Source organism: Oryza glaberrima, chromosome 3 (assembly GCF_000147395.1).
Source record: "Oryza glaberrima chromosome 3, OglaRS2, whole genome shotgun sequence".
In the NCBI taxonomy this organism is placed as follows: domain Eukaryota; kingdom Viridiplantae; phylum Streptophyta; class Magnoliopsida; order Poales; family Poaceae; genus Oryza; species Oryza glaberrima.
In genome coordinates this window covers 8706955-8724137 of record NC_068328.1, presented here as the reverse complement: position 1 = coordinate 8724137, position 17183 = coordinate 8706955, and the positions used below count along the sequence as shown (strand labels likewise).

Below are 17183 nucleotides of genomic sequence, written 5' to 3'. Positions count from 1 at the left end.
GCTAATTATTGGCTATACTAACTTGCTCTAATTAGTCTCTTACGGCTAGCTTTGAATCGTCCATTAATCAATTCATCAATCCCCTTCTTGTGGCTGGCGGCGGCGAGATGAGATAGATAACCCGATGAACAGGTAATCGTTGGGATTGGCTGGGAGGGGAGGTTACAGCCGTTTGTAAAAGACCATAGAGAGTCCTTGTTCTTCACGTGTTCGTTTCACTTCAGCCCGTGATCCGACGGCTGGTACTACGTGTCTTTAGTTACCTGGCAAACTTGGACTCCGGACTTTACCAGAAGCTAGCATGCGTTTATTCGCGCGTGAAACTTGCCGGCCTGGCAATTGTTACATATATCGTTTGCGTGTTCGTGTTCTTCTTCACCTTGAGTACATAAGCCTGCATGAGTTGATGCCAATTCATTTATTCATGCCTCCTTTGATCAGTGTCGAAGAAATGATTAAAGAAAAGTTCATGTATAGCAGCTAGGAATGTCCTTAGTTAATTCTGTGCTCTTGTCATCAGCAGAAGGGGAATTAAGTTTGAAAGGGAAACAGTAATTAATCGGATCGACAATGACCATGCGTTGATATAAGCTTTAACCGTATCCAAAGCTTGGGAATTGCTTGCTTCCTTGGAATAAACACCGGAGAAGCACATGGCAACGATATCATAAGCGAGAAGAATTAAAGAATAATCAAAGCTGGGGTTTTACTTCTTTTTTTCCCCCCACAAAAACTTGATGGGCGGCTAAAGAATACCCTAAACCCTTTGCTCACTCGCAAAGAGACGGATTCAAATGTCAATCATCCGCACCAAGCAAGCTAATCAATTTAAGCGACAAACAGTGGACCACACACATCGCAACGCTAAGCAAACTCAACTGTAGCCATCCATCGTCACCCACCACCGCCACCAACCACTATTTCTTCTCTCTCTCCTCAAATTGACCTAAATATATATCGCCTCCTAGCTAGCTAAGCCCTACGTGGTTAATTACAAAAAGGAAATAGGAAATGGGAGCTTAAAAAATTTGACAAACAGTACGTTTCGGCGTCGGATCATTTGCTGAGATCATATCTGACGTGAGAGAGAGAAGGTGCAGGTCCAGTTTGGGATTGGGATAGTATTCAATAACCACAAACCAGTGCATATTTGCCTGAAAATCTCTGACCCTTTCTACTATATCTTTTGTAAACGCAAGAATTCAGTAGGATCGAAACAGTGTCATTCATTCCTCCGTGGATCTAACATCGGAGAAAGCTCCCCATTTCTGCAAACGTGGTCTAACGACCTAATCGCATGGGCCAAATCGGGATGTTTGTACTCCAGAAACAGCACATGCGTGAACCCAAGTACAAAGCAAAGCAGATGCAGATGCAGATGATCTCAGACGCATTCAGGCCAGCCGGCCGAACAGCTTGGCTGCAACTAGCCTAACCAGCAACTCCATAGCTCAGCTCATGTGAGGGGGGGTTTGCTGTTCCATTCCAGCGTAACAAACTCGTCGGTTCGATCGGCCGACGTCGTAATTTGCCCCCAAATCGTAGTCTCGCGTATTAAAATTCGGCGAGCGCCACATGGAGTGAACATGACATGCCGTCTAGGCTCAACGGCTCAACTCTTGCATTAAAAAAAAACTTATACATCTCTTCAGAAATTAATATATATGTGCATGTGCTTAAATATGTTTTCGTCTTTTGGTGTCAAGATAATGGCAGGCGTATACACACGCATAATTACAAACATGGGCACATCAATGCATGAGGGATACTCCCTCCGTCTCAGCATAAATTTATATTAAGCTTCTTCTGTTTATCTCAAAACAAGTTCATTTTTAAAGAGTCATTATATTGGAATTTTTGAAAGTAGTGAATAAATGCTTCGAGAGTAGAAAAAGAAAGTAATAATTACACTGAGATTTGAGAAAGTGAGAACATTCGAGTGTTTTTTTTTGTTTATTCCATTATTAAAAAAAATGTCACCACACGGCCTAGCTAGCCACAGCAATCGCCCTCCCCATTGTTGCGATCATAGTAGTGATTGCAACGAAGCTGGGCCCAGGTTGTGCAGAGTAGGAGAGCACTCGCAACAATGGTGGTAGTAGTAGTACTGTCTGATCTGGTCTGATCTGATCGATCTGATCCCCAACTAATTGTGATCCATCTGGCCACAAAAAAAAAGGGGGTTTAATTAACTCCTGCATTTTGTTTTAATCAGCGAGTCTCTCGTGTTGTGTAGCTTGCGTCCAATTGTGCAATGGGGGCAAGGTGTCGGTGTTCCTCCTGATGATAAGGCCACAAGGGTTTCTTACAAGCAACAGCCAGCCTGTTTGTTAGTTGCCTATCTTACTACTACGACTCCCTTCGTTTCCTTGGCTTCTTGCCTACTAGCTTGTTTTCTAATCCTAATACACGCCATGTACACATGGGAATATTCTAAGCTTTTGATCGTTTCAATCATCGCACGGAAACGCGGTATACTTCCAGTATACGAAACAGAGATGTAGGCAAGACGGAGATGGCTGTTCTACAGTCTTACTAGAAGGTTGATATTTCTTACGCTGTAATAACCAAACCAAGGGTCAGATTGGGACTGTTAAAATATCTGAAAATCTGACTTGTCACTGTAATTAGGCAAAATGAGATAACTATGTGAACATATACGACCAGCAGTCAAGTCAACTTTTAGTGGTACGAGTTAGTTAGTAAGATATTAGTTGGAGAAGTTTTAAAACCTTAGTAACAATAATGCAGGCAAACAGTATACGCATTAAGAACTGGCACTACCATTAAACAGTTCATGTAGAATCATTGTTGGCAGCAGTAAACTTTCAGCACATGGATTATTATGATTGAGGTTAGTGGATAAGAATCTCCAATAATTTAACTTCTGGTGGCAGTACTGTAACAGGGCACCTATAAATAATGCCAAGCATCTAAGCTCTGATCCCAAGCAGGATCTCTTTCAAAGTTTTAGTACACATTTTTAGTCATAATAACAAAATATCACATGCATGAGACATAGTTTAAGGGGGGTAAGAAGGAGAATAAACAATTTCTTTTTAATATTTGTTATAATGATCAAGTACAACTTTGAGGGGACCAAGATAACTACAAGATTGGTGAAGAAAACATAGTACACCTAGGATAACAAAAAAAGGAAAAAAAAAAAGGGGAAGCAATGATCCATCCCTCCTTATATTTTCACCATTTTCATCCTAACAAAAGAATGAATTGAATTGACAAAAGAATCTGAAGCTTTAATCTCTTCTCTTTTAAACCACAATTGTAAAAAAATTGTGAGTTAGTAGTCACTGCAGATCTCAGTTCATGGATCATCTTCTTCCTCCATCACCATCATGTACAAAGTAGCCAAAGAAATACCCCATACCTTTGGTTAAATTCACAAGGAGAGAGAACCCTGGCTTGAAAGAATAATTGGTGAGTAGATATTACAACAAATCGGTCAATATTTCTTGTACCTTTTTATATATATCTTTTTTTCTAATATCTTCCTTAACCTCCTTTGAATGGACTGACTGACTTTATACAAAAGCTGGAATGGTTTCCTAAGAGACCATTAGCTGAGATCAGGTTATTAGGTGAGCAGGAGAGCCTCAGCCAGCGGGGGCGTCTTAGGCTGGAGCTTGGCTTGCTGCTGAGACCAATAGGCCTGAGCCGCCAGGACCCTGTCGAGCAGCTCCTGTGGCACCGGCTCGCCACGCCGCTGCTGGGGCGAGATGCTCGCCGTGTGCACGAGCGTCTTCCATTTGTCCTGTTGGCATGACAATTTTGACACGGTTAGTAAATGCAAGTTCAAACTTAATAATCTTTCATTGAGTTTGACCAGAGAACGCATGCATTTTCAGTCAATTTGCCTAAATGCAAAGCAGCAAGAAGCTTCCACTCTAGTAAAGGAAAGGTTATCTGATCCCTTGGTGAGACTTTTTCTAAAGCCAGGACCGAGTTAGTTGACGTGCAAGAATAGGTAGCTTTTATTTTCTAGGTGAACCATTCTGGTACTACTACTCACTTGGCCCGTCCAAACAACAAAGCTGATGCGTGAGGACAGGACTAACTGAATCATAACGACAAAAAGTTTTCCAGAACAAGAGCCTGACTGAAATGTGCTACTAACACAAAAACAGTACGGTTAGACTGCCATACTGCTTAAGGAACCTAAAACCCAGAAGCACCGAACAGTTTGTTAAATCAGCCTAGCAACACGCTACAAAATTTGCCTAAAGCCCAAGATGTAAGTCAATTGTGACAAGAACTAAAAGCTTGGCACAAACAGAAGGAAAAATCATGGGAATTGATAAATGGATCAGAAATAATGATAAGTATGACCACCTTTAAAGGAAAGTGATGATCATATTTTGCAAACATGTGCAATGCCAAGGTATTTGCTTTAACTAGACATGAAAAAGCTTGTAAGGCATTTGACAGGTATCACAATAATAATTACCTTAAGATCAACGTAAGTCCGGTGCTTTGCATTATCAAAGGCCCGAAGTTTGACATCTCGCCATCTGAAACAGAAATACAGTAAGAAACAGAAATTATGAAAATGTAAGGTCAAATGAGTGAAGTAAGCAGCATACCTTCCGGTTCCAAGCTTTTCAACTGCAAGCACAAGGGCTTCCACTTCGGCAACAGAGAACGGACGCCTGATTCGGCGTTGCCCTTGTTCAGGTGACCTCTTTGCTTTGTTTGCTGGAACTATAGCCCCAGCATTGGAATCTGCAGGAGTAACTGGAACAATAGCTCGCGAGTTTGTGGATGCCTTATCAGGTGAAGACATGCCCCCAGGAGAGTGCACAAAGTCATGATCACTCCCTTGGTAGTTTGCTGATAAGGGTGCCAATGCAAGCTCCTGTGAAGCATCAACTTCACCATGCTTGGAAGATGAGTCAGCAGGTGCAATCCTGTATCCAGCGAAATACATAAGGCTGGGTTAGGCTACACACATTCGAGTTTTACAATGATTTCTTATGGAGAATATTCATTACCTAGCTAGGGGTTCAGTAGTATCAACAGTTTCCATGAATTCATTATCTTCGGGAGGTGAGAGTTGTGACGGATGCGGTGCACAATTGGGTTCAAGAGAAAAACCCAGGTTGTCCAGTACCTCATCATGAGAAATCCCAGCCTGCATTAAGGTTTTATTATCATCTCTGACTTTCTTCCCATGATGGAGCACACCGACACGCAGACCACCTCCAAGTATGGCATTTACTGCCTCCAGAACAGTTTTCTGCATTATAAATACATATTAAAACACGGAAACATCATCGACAAAAGGTGAAATTCTTGCAACATCTCTTTGTGCTGATCAATTAATGAGAAAACAGGAGCAAAATGTCTCTTTTTCCGTACCTTCAGTGAACCAACAGTCGCAGTTTCTGGGATCTCAATTAGAAGTTCAGGCACCTTGAAAGACTTGATCCTAAGTTTTACTGCAAGGAGAAAAACAGGCAGTCTTAGACTATGGCCATAAAACCAAAATAATTACAATATCAAAAACATTTTTCATGGGGCCAAACTTACCGTGGCAGTCACTTGACTCTTGTGATTTCTGGAACGCTGTTGAATTGGTCCCCTTGTTTGCTGCAGAAGAAATATTGCCCCAGTAAGTTAAAAGATGGGGCAGCTGCACGAAGAAGAATTCACAGGTTCAAGCAAAACAAACCTTCCAAAGAAACCGTGTGCGAGTCTCTTGCAGCAAACTTTGTGTTTGCCTTTGCATATTCTTCAGAAACTTGGGCTGAATGACGATCTAACATCTTCCTCCGCTTGAATGTGCTCCTTTGTGTCCTTTGTCGTGTATAATACATTTTCTTGTTGCGGAAAGAAGGCTTCCGGTCAACATCTAGCAGGATCAACGAACTCAAGTAAGAATAGAGTAAGCAGGTTTGAATATGAGTGCCATCAATGCAGTGCTCCTCAAAATAGGAAAAGGTGAATGGGATCTCACAATGCTCACCACTATAGGAAAGATCTCCTTTGTGCATCCTGGCTGGAGCAACTTTCCTGTGCTTACAGGCGAGCAACTTCTTTACCCTACTATGACCAGCTGTACAATTGGGCCTGAAACCCCTGTTAGTAGCGGTGCTCGGATGAGTGCACCCGGAAGATTTATCATCATCATCTTCATCTCTATCTACAGTAAACCCCGCCCCTCCCTTGGGGACCCTCGGGAAAGAGGTCGATCGGCGAATTTTATTGCCATACAACGGCATTTCGCCGGTGCTGTCAGAGCTGACCAAAGGAGGCGGCTTTACATCCACATCCATTGGATCGAGCAGATTATACATATCTGGAGCATTCTTGTGGAAGCCTGATGTGGTAGCCGGCATCGCAATTGCAGCTGCATCCCCAGTGAAGGCCCCTGACTCCACGGATTCAGGCGACCACCTATCAGCGATCGCTGCAAAATTACAACCCAATTCAGCCTTGGTGCAGCTTATCATTGAGGATTCCTTGTCCAGTGCCTCGGACTTGGCCTTGGGGTCCTCAATCACAGCATGACTCCCCTCCGGATCTTCCCCCTTCCGCCCATGGTGATTCACCGGCCACTGAAACGCAATGTGGGAGACCAATGCACTCTCATTGCAGCTATCCTGATCCATCACCTCATTCTTGAAATGCTTCGCCTCCTCATCGCACTGCTCCTGCTTCACGCGGACATCCTTGGGCGACGCGTCCACGGCCGGGGTGCCTGAGCTCGCGTTCCCCAGAGAACCCTCCCCCTCATCAAGCAGCTTTCCGGCCACAGTCGCGAGCAGGTCGAACGCGCACATCACCTGACCCTGGCTCTCCTTCTTCCGAATTGATCTCTTGCCCTGCACAATTTCACCAAACAAGAAGAAACGCCATCGCTGTCAGGGCTCGCCAACCGGAGCAGCAAGGTGCCGAATTTTGATGATGCCGGTGAGAAGCCCCATACCCTCGCGGACTTGGGGACGCGCGGCATCTCCGCGACGTGGCTTCCGCCTCCCGACTCCATCTCCAGCGATGACCTCTTCTGAAAAACCATTTCTTTGCGCTTCGCTTCGGTTGCTTTCAATTTACAGGGGGGTTGCTTGGTTAACAACCGGTGGTTGCGCTGCTCATGGCTTGTCCCGGAACACAAATCTGCGCAGGAATTGTTGAAAACCACATCAGCAATTGGCAAGAAGGAAACCAGTTGGTACAAAGAAGGAAGGAAATCATTTCATTGGGATCTCCGCAAGAAGAACTTTGGGATAAATCTCGGATAAACCCTTCCGAGATTAATTAAACAGAGAACGATCGTGGTTAACAGTGCAATTAATTAGCAAAAAAATTGAGAATCCCAAAAAACCCTGGACTGGAGATCCGGGCTTGGGCGCCCGAAACGAATTAGAATTTCAAATCACCAGCGCTCGAAAGCATATCAAAAGAGCGAATTAATTGCATCAAATCAAAACCTGAAGAACGAAGCAAACGGGAAGAATTCGTACACCACCCGTGATCCAAATTAAGAGAAGAAAAGGAATTGGGTTTTGGGGGAGGAAATGGATTCCCCCAGCCGTATTAAATGCATCCAAAGAAAAATAAATTCGCCAGGTAAACCAGCACGCCAAGCGATCAAAGAGAGAAGGGGAAAAAGGCTTTAAAAAACTCACATGCATCGGAATCCGTGAGGATTAAGCAACTGCCAAAAGGAAAGCGAGCCCGTCGGTTAAAAAAAAAGAGAGAGGGGGGGGGGGGGGGGGGGGGAAGAAGTACAAACCCCACAGGCGCAGAACAAACCAAGAATTGGCGGACCTCTGCAGCGCCAGATCCGATCTCAGCGCCCGATTCACCCAATTCGACGCCAAAACCCCTCCAAAGCGACGCAAATCCGAATAAGCAACCACGAAATGCGCGAAAATCCTCCAAAAATGAAGCGAATTCAGCCCCCCAACCAGGCCTCCAGAGCAAACCAACCAAAATTCGGACAGAATTGGACCCAAAAACCGCCAGAACAAAGCTCAACAGCGAGACCCAGCACCATATAGGCAAAATCAGCGAGAATTCCCCGGATTCTCCACCCCCAGAGTCCCCAGACTCACCTCACCGCCTGCGATCCGCGCCCTGGCTCCGATCGCTCCCTCTCCCCAACACCAACAACCACCTCCTCCTCAGATCAAGATCCCCCGAGCGCAAAATTATTCCCACGGCGAAGAAGGCCTCGCTTCGCTTCTCTTCCCTTCTCCTCTCCTCTCCTTTTTATTTATTTCCCTTTTCCTCCTCTCCTCTTCTCTTCTCCTGTTGGTTTTTCTCTTGTGTGGTTTGGCCAAAACCCCTCAAAACCAACCCTCCCTTCTTAAACCCCCCCCCCCCCCCCCCCCAACCCCCGCTTCCCACACCACCACCACCCACACGCGCCCCCGCCACCGGCTGCCCCCGGTTAAACCCCCACGCGGCCACCGGCCCCACCCGGTCGCACCCCTCTCGCGTCCAACGACCGGTTCCGACCCCCTCACAGCCGTCCACGTGTCCCCGATCCGACGGCGCGGGCGCCTCCCCCTCGAAGGGAGCGGGTAGCGGTTCGCTCTTCCTCCCCCCTATTACAGACGCGAGCGCTTTCCGCGAGCCCACGGCTCCGCGCCACGTGTCGATGATCCGAGCCGTCGGTGCTCCAGGCGGGGAGTCCCTCCTCCACCGTCGGATCCCGGGAGTCCCTCGTGACCACGAACGCGAGGAGTGATCCTTATTAATCGGTGGGTTGAGGTGGGGGGTTTTAGGGGAGGAGGATTATTAGCGGGGGCGTTTTTAGTTAGGGAGAAAACGTGCAAATTAGGAGGGGTTAATCACCCACCCTCTCCCTGCGCTGTCTGTCTCTGTCTGTCCTGTGGTTTAATTTGGGTTTTTCTCCCACTTTTTATCTTTTTTTTTCTTTCTCTCCTATTTTTCGATAAAGTTTTGTTAATTTTGGAGGGGTTTGAGAGGCTAGCGTGGTGTTCGTGGAGGAGAATGTTCAGGGACGATGCTCGAAAAGGTGCTAAGATTCCGGAGGTTCTCCAAGGCAGCAAAGCAGCAGGGGCCAGATAAATTTTAGATAAGAAGTTCGTGGCCTTTGTCTTCCTCCGGCCATGCACACCGTCGTCAAAAAAAAATGAGGTGAGTTTTTTTTGTTACTCCCTGCTGTACAATTCGGCCTCACCATCTGCAAAAATGGAACTAACTCCCACTCCTTGTAAACGTTACCACACTGTCACACCGACCGTGCATTATCCAGTCTAATTTGGTAGGGAGTAAATATTGCTAATCTTGCTGAGCTTTGGATAAAAAGGATTTGGAGGGGATAAGCGTTATCAAACTACTGTTATTGAAAAGCTCAGTTCACTGCTGCTTGTTTGAGACCTATGCTTGCTGCCTTTTATTATCATATAAACTTATACATACATATATTGTAAAATAAAAGGAGCATTTACTCTCTTTTTTTAAGTGTACGCAGCAAATTTACACTGAAGGTTGTGATACATCGGATCTATTACATCCAATGCCTAATATCCTTCCATGTCCTATCTTAAGCATTAAATTCATATGGTTACGCTATTATTTTATTGGGTAAATTGTAACCATGCCATTGTAATTTTGCAAAGTTTGAGATATGCCATCGGTATCTCAATGACACATAGGACCCATATGAATCAATGACATGTAGGTCAGGATGGCATATCTCAAATTTTGCAAAATTATAATGTGTATGGTTCCAATTTTCCCTATTTTATTTCATATGTGCAATAATCGGAGGATGGATTATAGCGAATATGCTTCTCAAGCTAGTGAACGGTATGATTTTTACAGATAACCTTATTTATCGGTATTTCTTTGAGAAACTTTTTAACTTTCTAGTATTTAATTATGCTCTCAAATAGCTATTATTAACTCAGTTTCATCTTTAAAAAAATCCATCAATCCTTTATAACACTCAAAAAATCCATCAATCCTTTATAACACTCTCTAAGCTAAATCAAACCATCTCAATACATTCGTCCGCTCAGCGCTCTTCCTATGCCGCCTCATGTGTCCACGACTTCTCTATTTTGATGTGCTATGTATAAATATGTAGTTGTTGTTATTTAAAATGTGCTCCTTCTATTTCATATTATAAGTCGCTTTGATTTTTTTTCCCGATTAGATTTTTTAAGGTTTGATCAAGTTTATAAAATAAATTAACAACATCTAAAATACCAAATTAGTTTAATTGAATCTAACATTGAATATATTTTGGTAATATGTTTTCTAAAATGCTACTATATTTTCTATATTAATTGATTAAACTTAAATAATTTTAACTAGAGAAAATATCCAAATGACTTATAATATGAAATGGAAGGAAAAACAATTAGGTGATTATTCATTTGTATTGTATGCCACGCTTTATCGATAGAAAATGAACTGAACTAAATTGTGTTCGTATGCATATAGTAAAGTTATAACTTTTTTCTCTTAATTAGCCTCATGAAAGCATTTTTGAAATGCATAGTGAAATGCTAATCAAGAAATGAGTAATAAACATGAGCATTAGGATTTAAACACAAGAAGGTGCAGCTACATGCACAAATTAGGCACTATTTAGAGCTTCATCAACTTTCTGAAGAGGCAGTATTTTGTACACATGATAGGGAAAAACTTATTCATACCAGGCATAATCTTAGGTCCTGTTTAGTTCCCACGCAAAAACATTTCACCATGTCACATCGAATGTTTGGACACATGCATGGAGCATTAAATGTAGATAAAAAACTAATTACATAGATTGTGTGTAATTTGCGAGACAAATCTTTTAAGCCTAATTGCGTCATGATTTGATAATGTGGTGCTACAGTAAATATTTGCTAATGACATATTAATTAGGCTAAATAAATTCATCTCACAGTTTTACAGATGGATTCTGTAATTTGTTTTGTTATTAGACAACGTTTAATACTTCAAATGCGTGTCCGTATATCCGATGTGACACGCCAAAAACTTTCACCCCTGGAACTAAACAGGGCCTTACATTATCGCTTGAAATGATTCAATATAGACTTGAACACCAACCACATATTAATGGTTAAAAAAATATAAGTAGTATTTACCCATCATGTCATCAGACGGCTTAAAAACGAATTGGTGGTTTTCTCATATAACCTAGGGATGTCATGGGTAGGACCCATTGTATCACAACCATAAGGAGGTTGATAAGTGGCATCGCCCTTTTTATCATCTCTATGTGTAACCATTGGATAGCATTGCTGAACAATCCTATAGTTGTTTCTGAATCCAACACTAGATAATACTGCTAAATAAAAATGTAGGGCATAATGATCAGGAAAGCAAAGGAGTCATGACGGTCAAGAAAAGAAAAGATAGTAAAATGGAAGATATTTTTTCTTTTCGTTGGCTCATCTCACTTGTCTTCAAATTCATATATACCATCGAAAAATTCATGAAGTTGGGCCACACCATTATATGGAGGCGCCTACAAATCGGACGTCCGATTTATTTTTGCAAAAATCGGAAATGTTTCACAAAGTAGATCAGAAATATTTCACTAGGTAGATCGAAAATGTTTTAATCTTGTAAAAAGCTGAAACACAACCAAATCACCTCATAAAACATTTTGGTACAACGTATGAAACAACGGTTTCAAAAAACCGGACGCTGTTTCACCCTATATAAAAACACTGTGTCAGCAAACAGCGAAAGAATGTTTCAGTTCTTAAAAAAAAGTGAAGCACAGTCATATCGTTAGATGAAACAATTTGGTTCAACGTATGCAACAAACGAATTAAAGTCATTGCAACACTTAAACCCCATGTACATCAACAACCACGTATCCATCAAGATGAAATTATTAAAACATTATAAAAAAATCCATTGAAGCATTTCATCCACACATAGTGAAACATCAAGTACACTGACTAAAACATTGTTGATAGAAAAAAAAAAGAAACGGATCCCCCTAATAGAACGCTTCCGTTTTATCAAGGCGGTTGTTGCAACGGAGCGCGCGTAGTAGGGACATGTGGTGGGGGCGGTGCGCGCGCGTGGGAGGCGCGGCGTGGGGGCGCCCGATTTTTACTCCCCATCGGGTACCCGATGGAAGGATTTTTGCTATTCCATTATAAAAACTACGTCACCTATTAAGAATTAAGCATGTTTAAGAATGATTCAGATAACATAGAGGATACGCACAGTATACTCACACCTTCAAAGAGTACCCTTTAACACACACTAAAGAAACAGAGATACTATTAACGATGAATCTCACTCAATTTTTATTGTAAACGCGTCTATAATAATCATGATTTAAACGTTGATGTGTGTAAGATTCAAAGATCGTACAAATAGTAGAAGGTATAAATAATCGTAAACATAAATTAATTAGTATTTTCTCCGTTTCACAATATGAGTCATTATAGCATTTTCCACATTCATATTAATATATGTCTAGATTCATTAACATTAATATAAATCTTTCTAAATTCATTAACATCAATATGAATGTGGAAAATGCTAAAATGACTTACATTGTGAAAGGGAGGGGGTATATATCTAGATTCATTAACATTAATATAAATGTAGAAAATGTTAAAATGACATGTTCGGTGAAACGGAGGGAGTATGTCACAAATCGTTTATCAACCTTACCAGTATATCTCCTACTCCTAATTAACATCCACCGCAGTTGTAGCTCTGGATGAAAAATTTAAATCTACTCCAATATGAGCCCGTCTGCTCGTGTGCTAGTATTTTTCTTGCATGTCTCAACCAGTAGAGTTTATAGTGTAAAAAGGAGTAAATACTGTTTAGTTCTCCTGCCACGTCAGAAAAAAAAAAGGCGACATACGTGTCGATGCGGTACGCCCCGATTGGGTCCTTTTCCCCTACGCTTATCCGCCGGCCTATCCTCCTCCCCACCTCCGTTACCTCCTCCTCCGGTCACTTTTCGCCGGAAATTTTCATGGCCCTCGTTATCTCCCCCACGGAGACGATGGATAATCACAACAAGAAACATTTTATTGTCTCCTTTTTAATCATCAATTCCTCTCGGTTTCATCATGTACTCCCGAGCCCAGAAAAAGATAATAATTCAGTTTCTGTTTTCTTGCGCTTTTCTTATTGGGCGATGGAGAAAGCGTCCGTCGGAGATGGAATGGAAAAACGAAAAAAAAAAGAAAGAAAAGTTTCGACGTGACGTCTCCCGTTGAATTGAATTTCCTCCCCCCCCGGGGGGGGGGGGGGGCTCTCCCTCTCCGTGCCGTCGCGTCAGGTGGTGGAGGAGGAGGAGGCTGGAGGGCTACGTCGCCGGCTCGCCGCCGTCAGCGACGCCGCCGCCCGCCGCACGTGGCGGCCCCGCCGTCCACGGGAGGTGACGGCGCCTCGACGGGAGCGGTGACGGCGAGTTAGGGGATAAGGATCGGAGTCTCTCTGTTTTTTTTTTTCTTTTCTCAAACCGGTCGCGGTTGTGGTGGGCCCAATTGGTCAGGGACAGGGGGGAGAGGAGAGGAGAACGGTGGGCGAGCGGCGCGCGCGGAGAGAGACCGACGGCGGATGCAGGTCCGTGGGCGATGGGGGTGGGGCCCACACGTTGACGTCGCATGGGGCCCACGCGGGCGAGAGGGTCGGTGGGGCCGGGGTGACACGTGGGAGGACAGGTAGGACTTCTGGATCCACGGGAGAGGAGGCGTGGCGGTGCGGGTCGCGTCGCGTCGCGCCGATCGACGGTTCGCTGCCGCTGCGGTGCGGCGCGGTGCGGTGCGCGCGGGTGGGCGGGCGGCGCGGTAGTACGTGCGTGACATGAGTCGCGTGGTCGAGGTGTGCAGATGGTGGGCGCCCACTAACACGTCGGTGCAGTATATTCTCGGGCCTGTTCACTTTGATGCCAAAAAAACCTTACTAAATTTTGGTATTTTGACAATTATACTAAAATTTTGGCAAAATTTCTTATATAGTTACCAAAATTTGGCAGCAAACTAAATGTAGCCACTTTTTTAACAACTTTACCAAAATTTAATAAAGTTAAAAATGACATCAAAGTGAACAAGCCCCTCGTCTGGTGAGAATATATCAATGAACCTGCTCGATCGATTGATCTCGGTTCATCTTTCAATAATAACGTGGCAGTTAAAAAAATAATTCATGATAACACAAACGCAAATGCTTATATACACGTGAGTACACTCACTAGTATAAACGTTCGTGCACACACTCTATTCATATAAATACATGCGTTAAATTGGACTCACATTTTAAAGTCATCTATAATTAAAAGAATTATTAGTTGTAAATATGAGCAATACATATCAAATTTAAAATTTAAATTCAGATGAACCTATTCCACTCGAAGAAACATAACTATAATAGCACTGGTTGAGCTACATTCATTTTTCTCAGTTCAACAATTAATACATTATGTTATTATATACTATTTAATTAATTAGTTTTCTACGATAAAGTTAATTTTTTGCCAGCTTTTAATGACCATTACTACTGTTACCCAAAAACAACTTCCACTGCCACGAGTCAAGCTAAAGGTAGTCCATGCTTTTAATTTGCTCGTGGCTGAAGACCTTAGCGAAGTACTCCGTACGACGGCTTGAAATAACATAGCCATACCAGCCAATTAGCAACTGCACATTTTCCATGCCACGCCGTACGTGCATTTGTACCGTGCCAAGTGATGAATGAATCTGGCCGTATATGTACTGTTGTGCCTTTCAGCCAAAAATACGACTTGGTACTAATTCACCGGCCAATACGTACGAACGCGTGCACCGTACGATCGCTTTTATACTGTGTCACCGAGAGACGATACCAATACGTATCTAGGAGTACTAGCTACCAAGCTGATCCTTCAACCCGTTTAAGATAGATCATTGACTGATTTTTTGCAATACGTTATATACTCCAATTTAGAGATAAAATTATGTATCTCAAGAAACAAACTTAACAGGTGGATCAGAACAATTCGTTTAAGCAATACTCCATTCGTCTTATAAGAATAATTGTATTTGCGATATTTAATTTTTTTTTATGGGACGAAATGAGTACAACAGAACAAATTTATTTAAATTTGTTTAATAAATAAGTTCTAACATATTATTACTTTCTTCGTTTTTACAAATACAGTACAACAAAAGATAATTGCGACATATTTTAAAACTATGAATCTAAATAGCTATCTGTTTATATATATTCGTTGTCATATTATACTCATATTTTTTAAGGTTGTACATGGCCTTGTTTAGTTCCCAAAAACTTTTTCCAAAAACATCACATCGAATCTTTGGACACATGCATGAAGTACTAAATATACGTAAATTTAAAAACTAATTGCACGGTTAGGGTTGAAATCACGAGACGAATCTTTTAAACCTAATTAGTCCATGATTATCCATAAGTGTTATAGTAACTCACATGTGCTAATGACGGATTAATTAGGCTCAAAAGATTCGTCTCGTAGTTTTCAAGTGAGTTATGAAATTAGTTTTTCATTCGTATCCGAAAACCCCTTTCACATCGGTCAACCGTCCGATGTGACACTCAAAAATTTTCTTTTCACGAGCTAATCAGGCCCTGTTAGTAGTACTCCTAGCTAAAAACAACAGGGCAAACTGTAGAGTCCGGGTAATCGAGCGCGCCGCCGGTGGCCGGCCACATGCGGAAGCGACCCGTGGGTCCCACCCGCCAGAGAAAGAGCATCCCTACCCTACCCTACCAGCAGCACTGTGAACAGACAGAAGGGTGTACTCCCTCCGTAGGACCCAGCTGCCGCGTCTGACTCCTCTGTCCGCTAATTCCTGGCTTTAGCGTGCAGTAATCCCATCGTACATTCATACGCCTGCCGCTTTGACACACTTGATGGAAAAGATAACTTTTCCATCTTGCGCAATCAGGCCATGCATGAGCATGAGCAAAACGGCACCATTCATGACGAAGTAGGAGGAGGAGAGTACGTTGCCTTGGCTTACGAATTTAGCCTACCATAGTAGTACCATTCGCTTAATTTGTCCCTGTAGCGCCGCATGATCGATGCATTTACATGGAAGACCCACACACCCCATCATGGCCTCGATCATGCACGCACACGCCACTACCACTAATGTTAGAGTGCACCCCTAGTATAGTACAGTATACTTTCCCTGTAAAAAAAAATGACATCATATTAGGATGTAATACATTCTAATATAATGAATCTAAAGATACTCTATGTCTAAATTTGGTGTACTAATATAATATTAATATTTTTAAAAAAAACAGAGGAAGTATATAGCTATATATATACTTCATCCGTTCATATTATAAGGGTTTTCTAGCATTATTCACATTCATATAGATGTTAATGAATCTAGACAAATATACGTGTCTAAATTCATTAACATATATATGAATGTGGGTAATGCTAGAAAGTCTTATAATCTTAGGGGGGGGGGAGTACTATGCTCCGCATAGGGATCAAGAAAATGTCCTCACACATATAAAAGAAAAAGAGCGTTTCCTGATTTGGCTCAGCTTGACGGAACACGCATTAATGAGAAATTTTAGAATTTAAGAGAAATAATAGGAGGTATCAAAATTAATTTTAGTTTAAATTTAATATTTCTTAGTATCGAGAGATACAAAATTTACAATAAAAAAAATATACACCCTTTTCCATTCCTTTGTACAGAAAGAAAAATACTCCTACAAAACGAGGCGCACATCCAGAATGCCATGCAGATTGGCAGAAGCTACAAGTAGTAGTACACGCGTGCAGATATACGGCTGGATTTGCTGCAGCCGCGACGTGTGGGGCCCTAGAGGAAGACCACTTCCGTGCATGCATGCCTGCGTCTGCGTGCGTGCGTGCGTTCGCGCGCGAGACCACGGCGGCGAGGAGTCGGTGGGCCAAGGGATGATATCGGCAACGTGCATCACGTACAGTACGCTTATGTTGTGTGCAATATATCCAAATGGCTGGGTCGATCGATCGCTAGCAGATAGAGGTGACAAAATTTAAAAAGGAAAAGAAAAAGGAAAGAAAACGAAGCAATGACGTGCACATGACCGGTTTCTTGCTGTGATCCGGCAAGGGATATGTGGTCTCGAAGTTACGCAGCTTAATTTGTGAAACGATAGCTGCTAGCTAGCTGGTCCAAACACTACTGAGGAGGTGTTTTCGAGTGTGCTATTACAACGTGTTG

At 42.7% G+C, this 17183-nt stretch overlaps 1 protein-coding gene across 2 annotated transcripts; it reads right to left on the bottom strand.

The window, feature by feature from the left end:
- Window positions 1-3031: 3031 nt before the first annotated feature.
- Window positions 3032-8315, bottom strand: LOC127767045 (telomere repeat-binding protein 5-like). Of its 2 annotated transcripts, none has more exons than XM_052292249.1 (10): window positions 8076-8315; window positions 6947-7134; window positions 5975-6842; window positions 5690-5869; window positions 5548-5607; window positions 5377-5456; window positions 5010-5254; window positions 4602-4925; window positions 4466-4529; window positions 3032-3772 (listed from the first exon to the last, which is right to left on the bottom strand). In XM_052292249.1, the coding sequence occupies exons 2-10, from the start codon at window positions 7034-7036 to the stop codon at window positions 3596-3598; spliced, it is 2088 nt and encodes a 695-aa protein (XP_052148209.1). In that variant the 5' UTR covers window positions 7037-7134; window positions 8076-8315; the 3' UTR covers window positions 3032-3595. The 2 variants fall into 2 exon arrangements, with proteins under 2 accessions (XP_052148209.1, XP_052148210.1); XM_052292250.1 differs by having other exon boundaries at window positions 5984-6842.
- Window positions 8316-17183: the final 8868 nt, after the last annotated feature.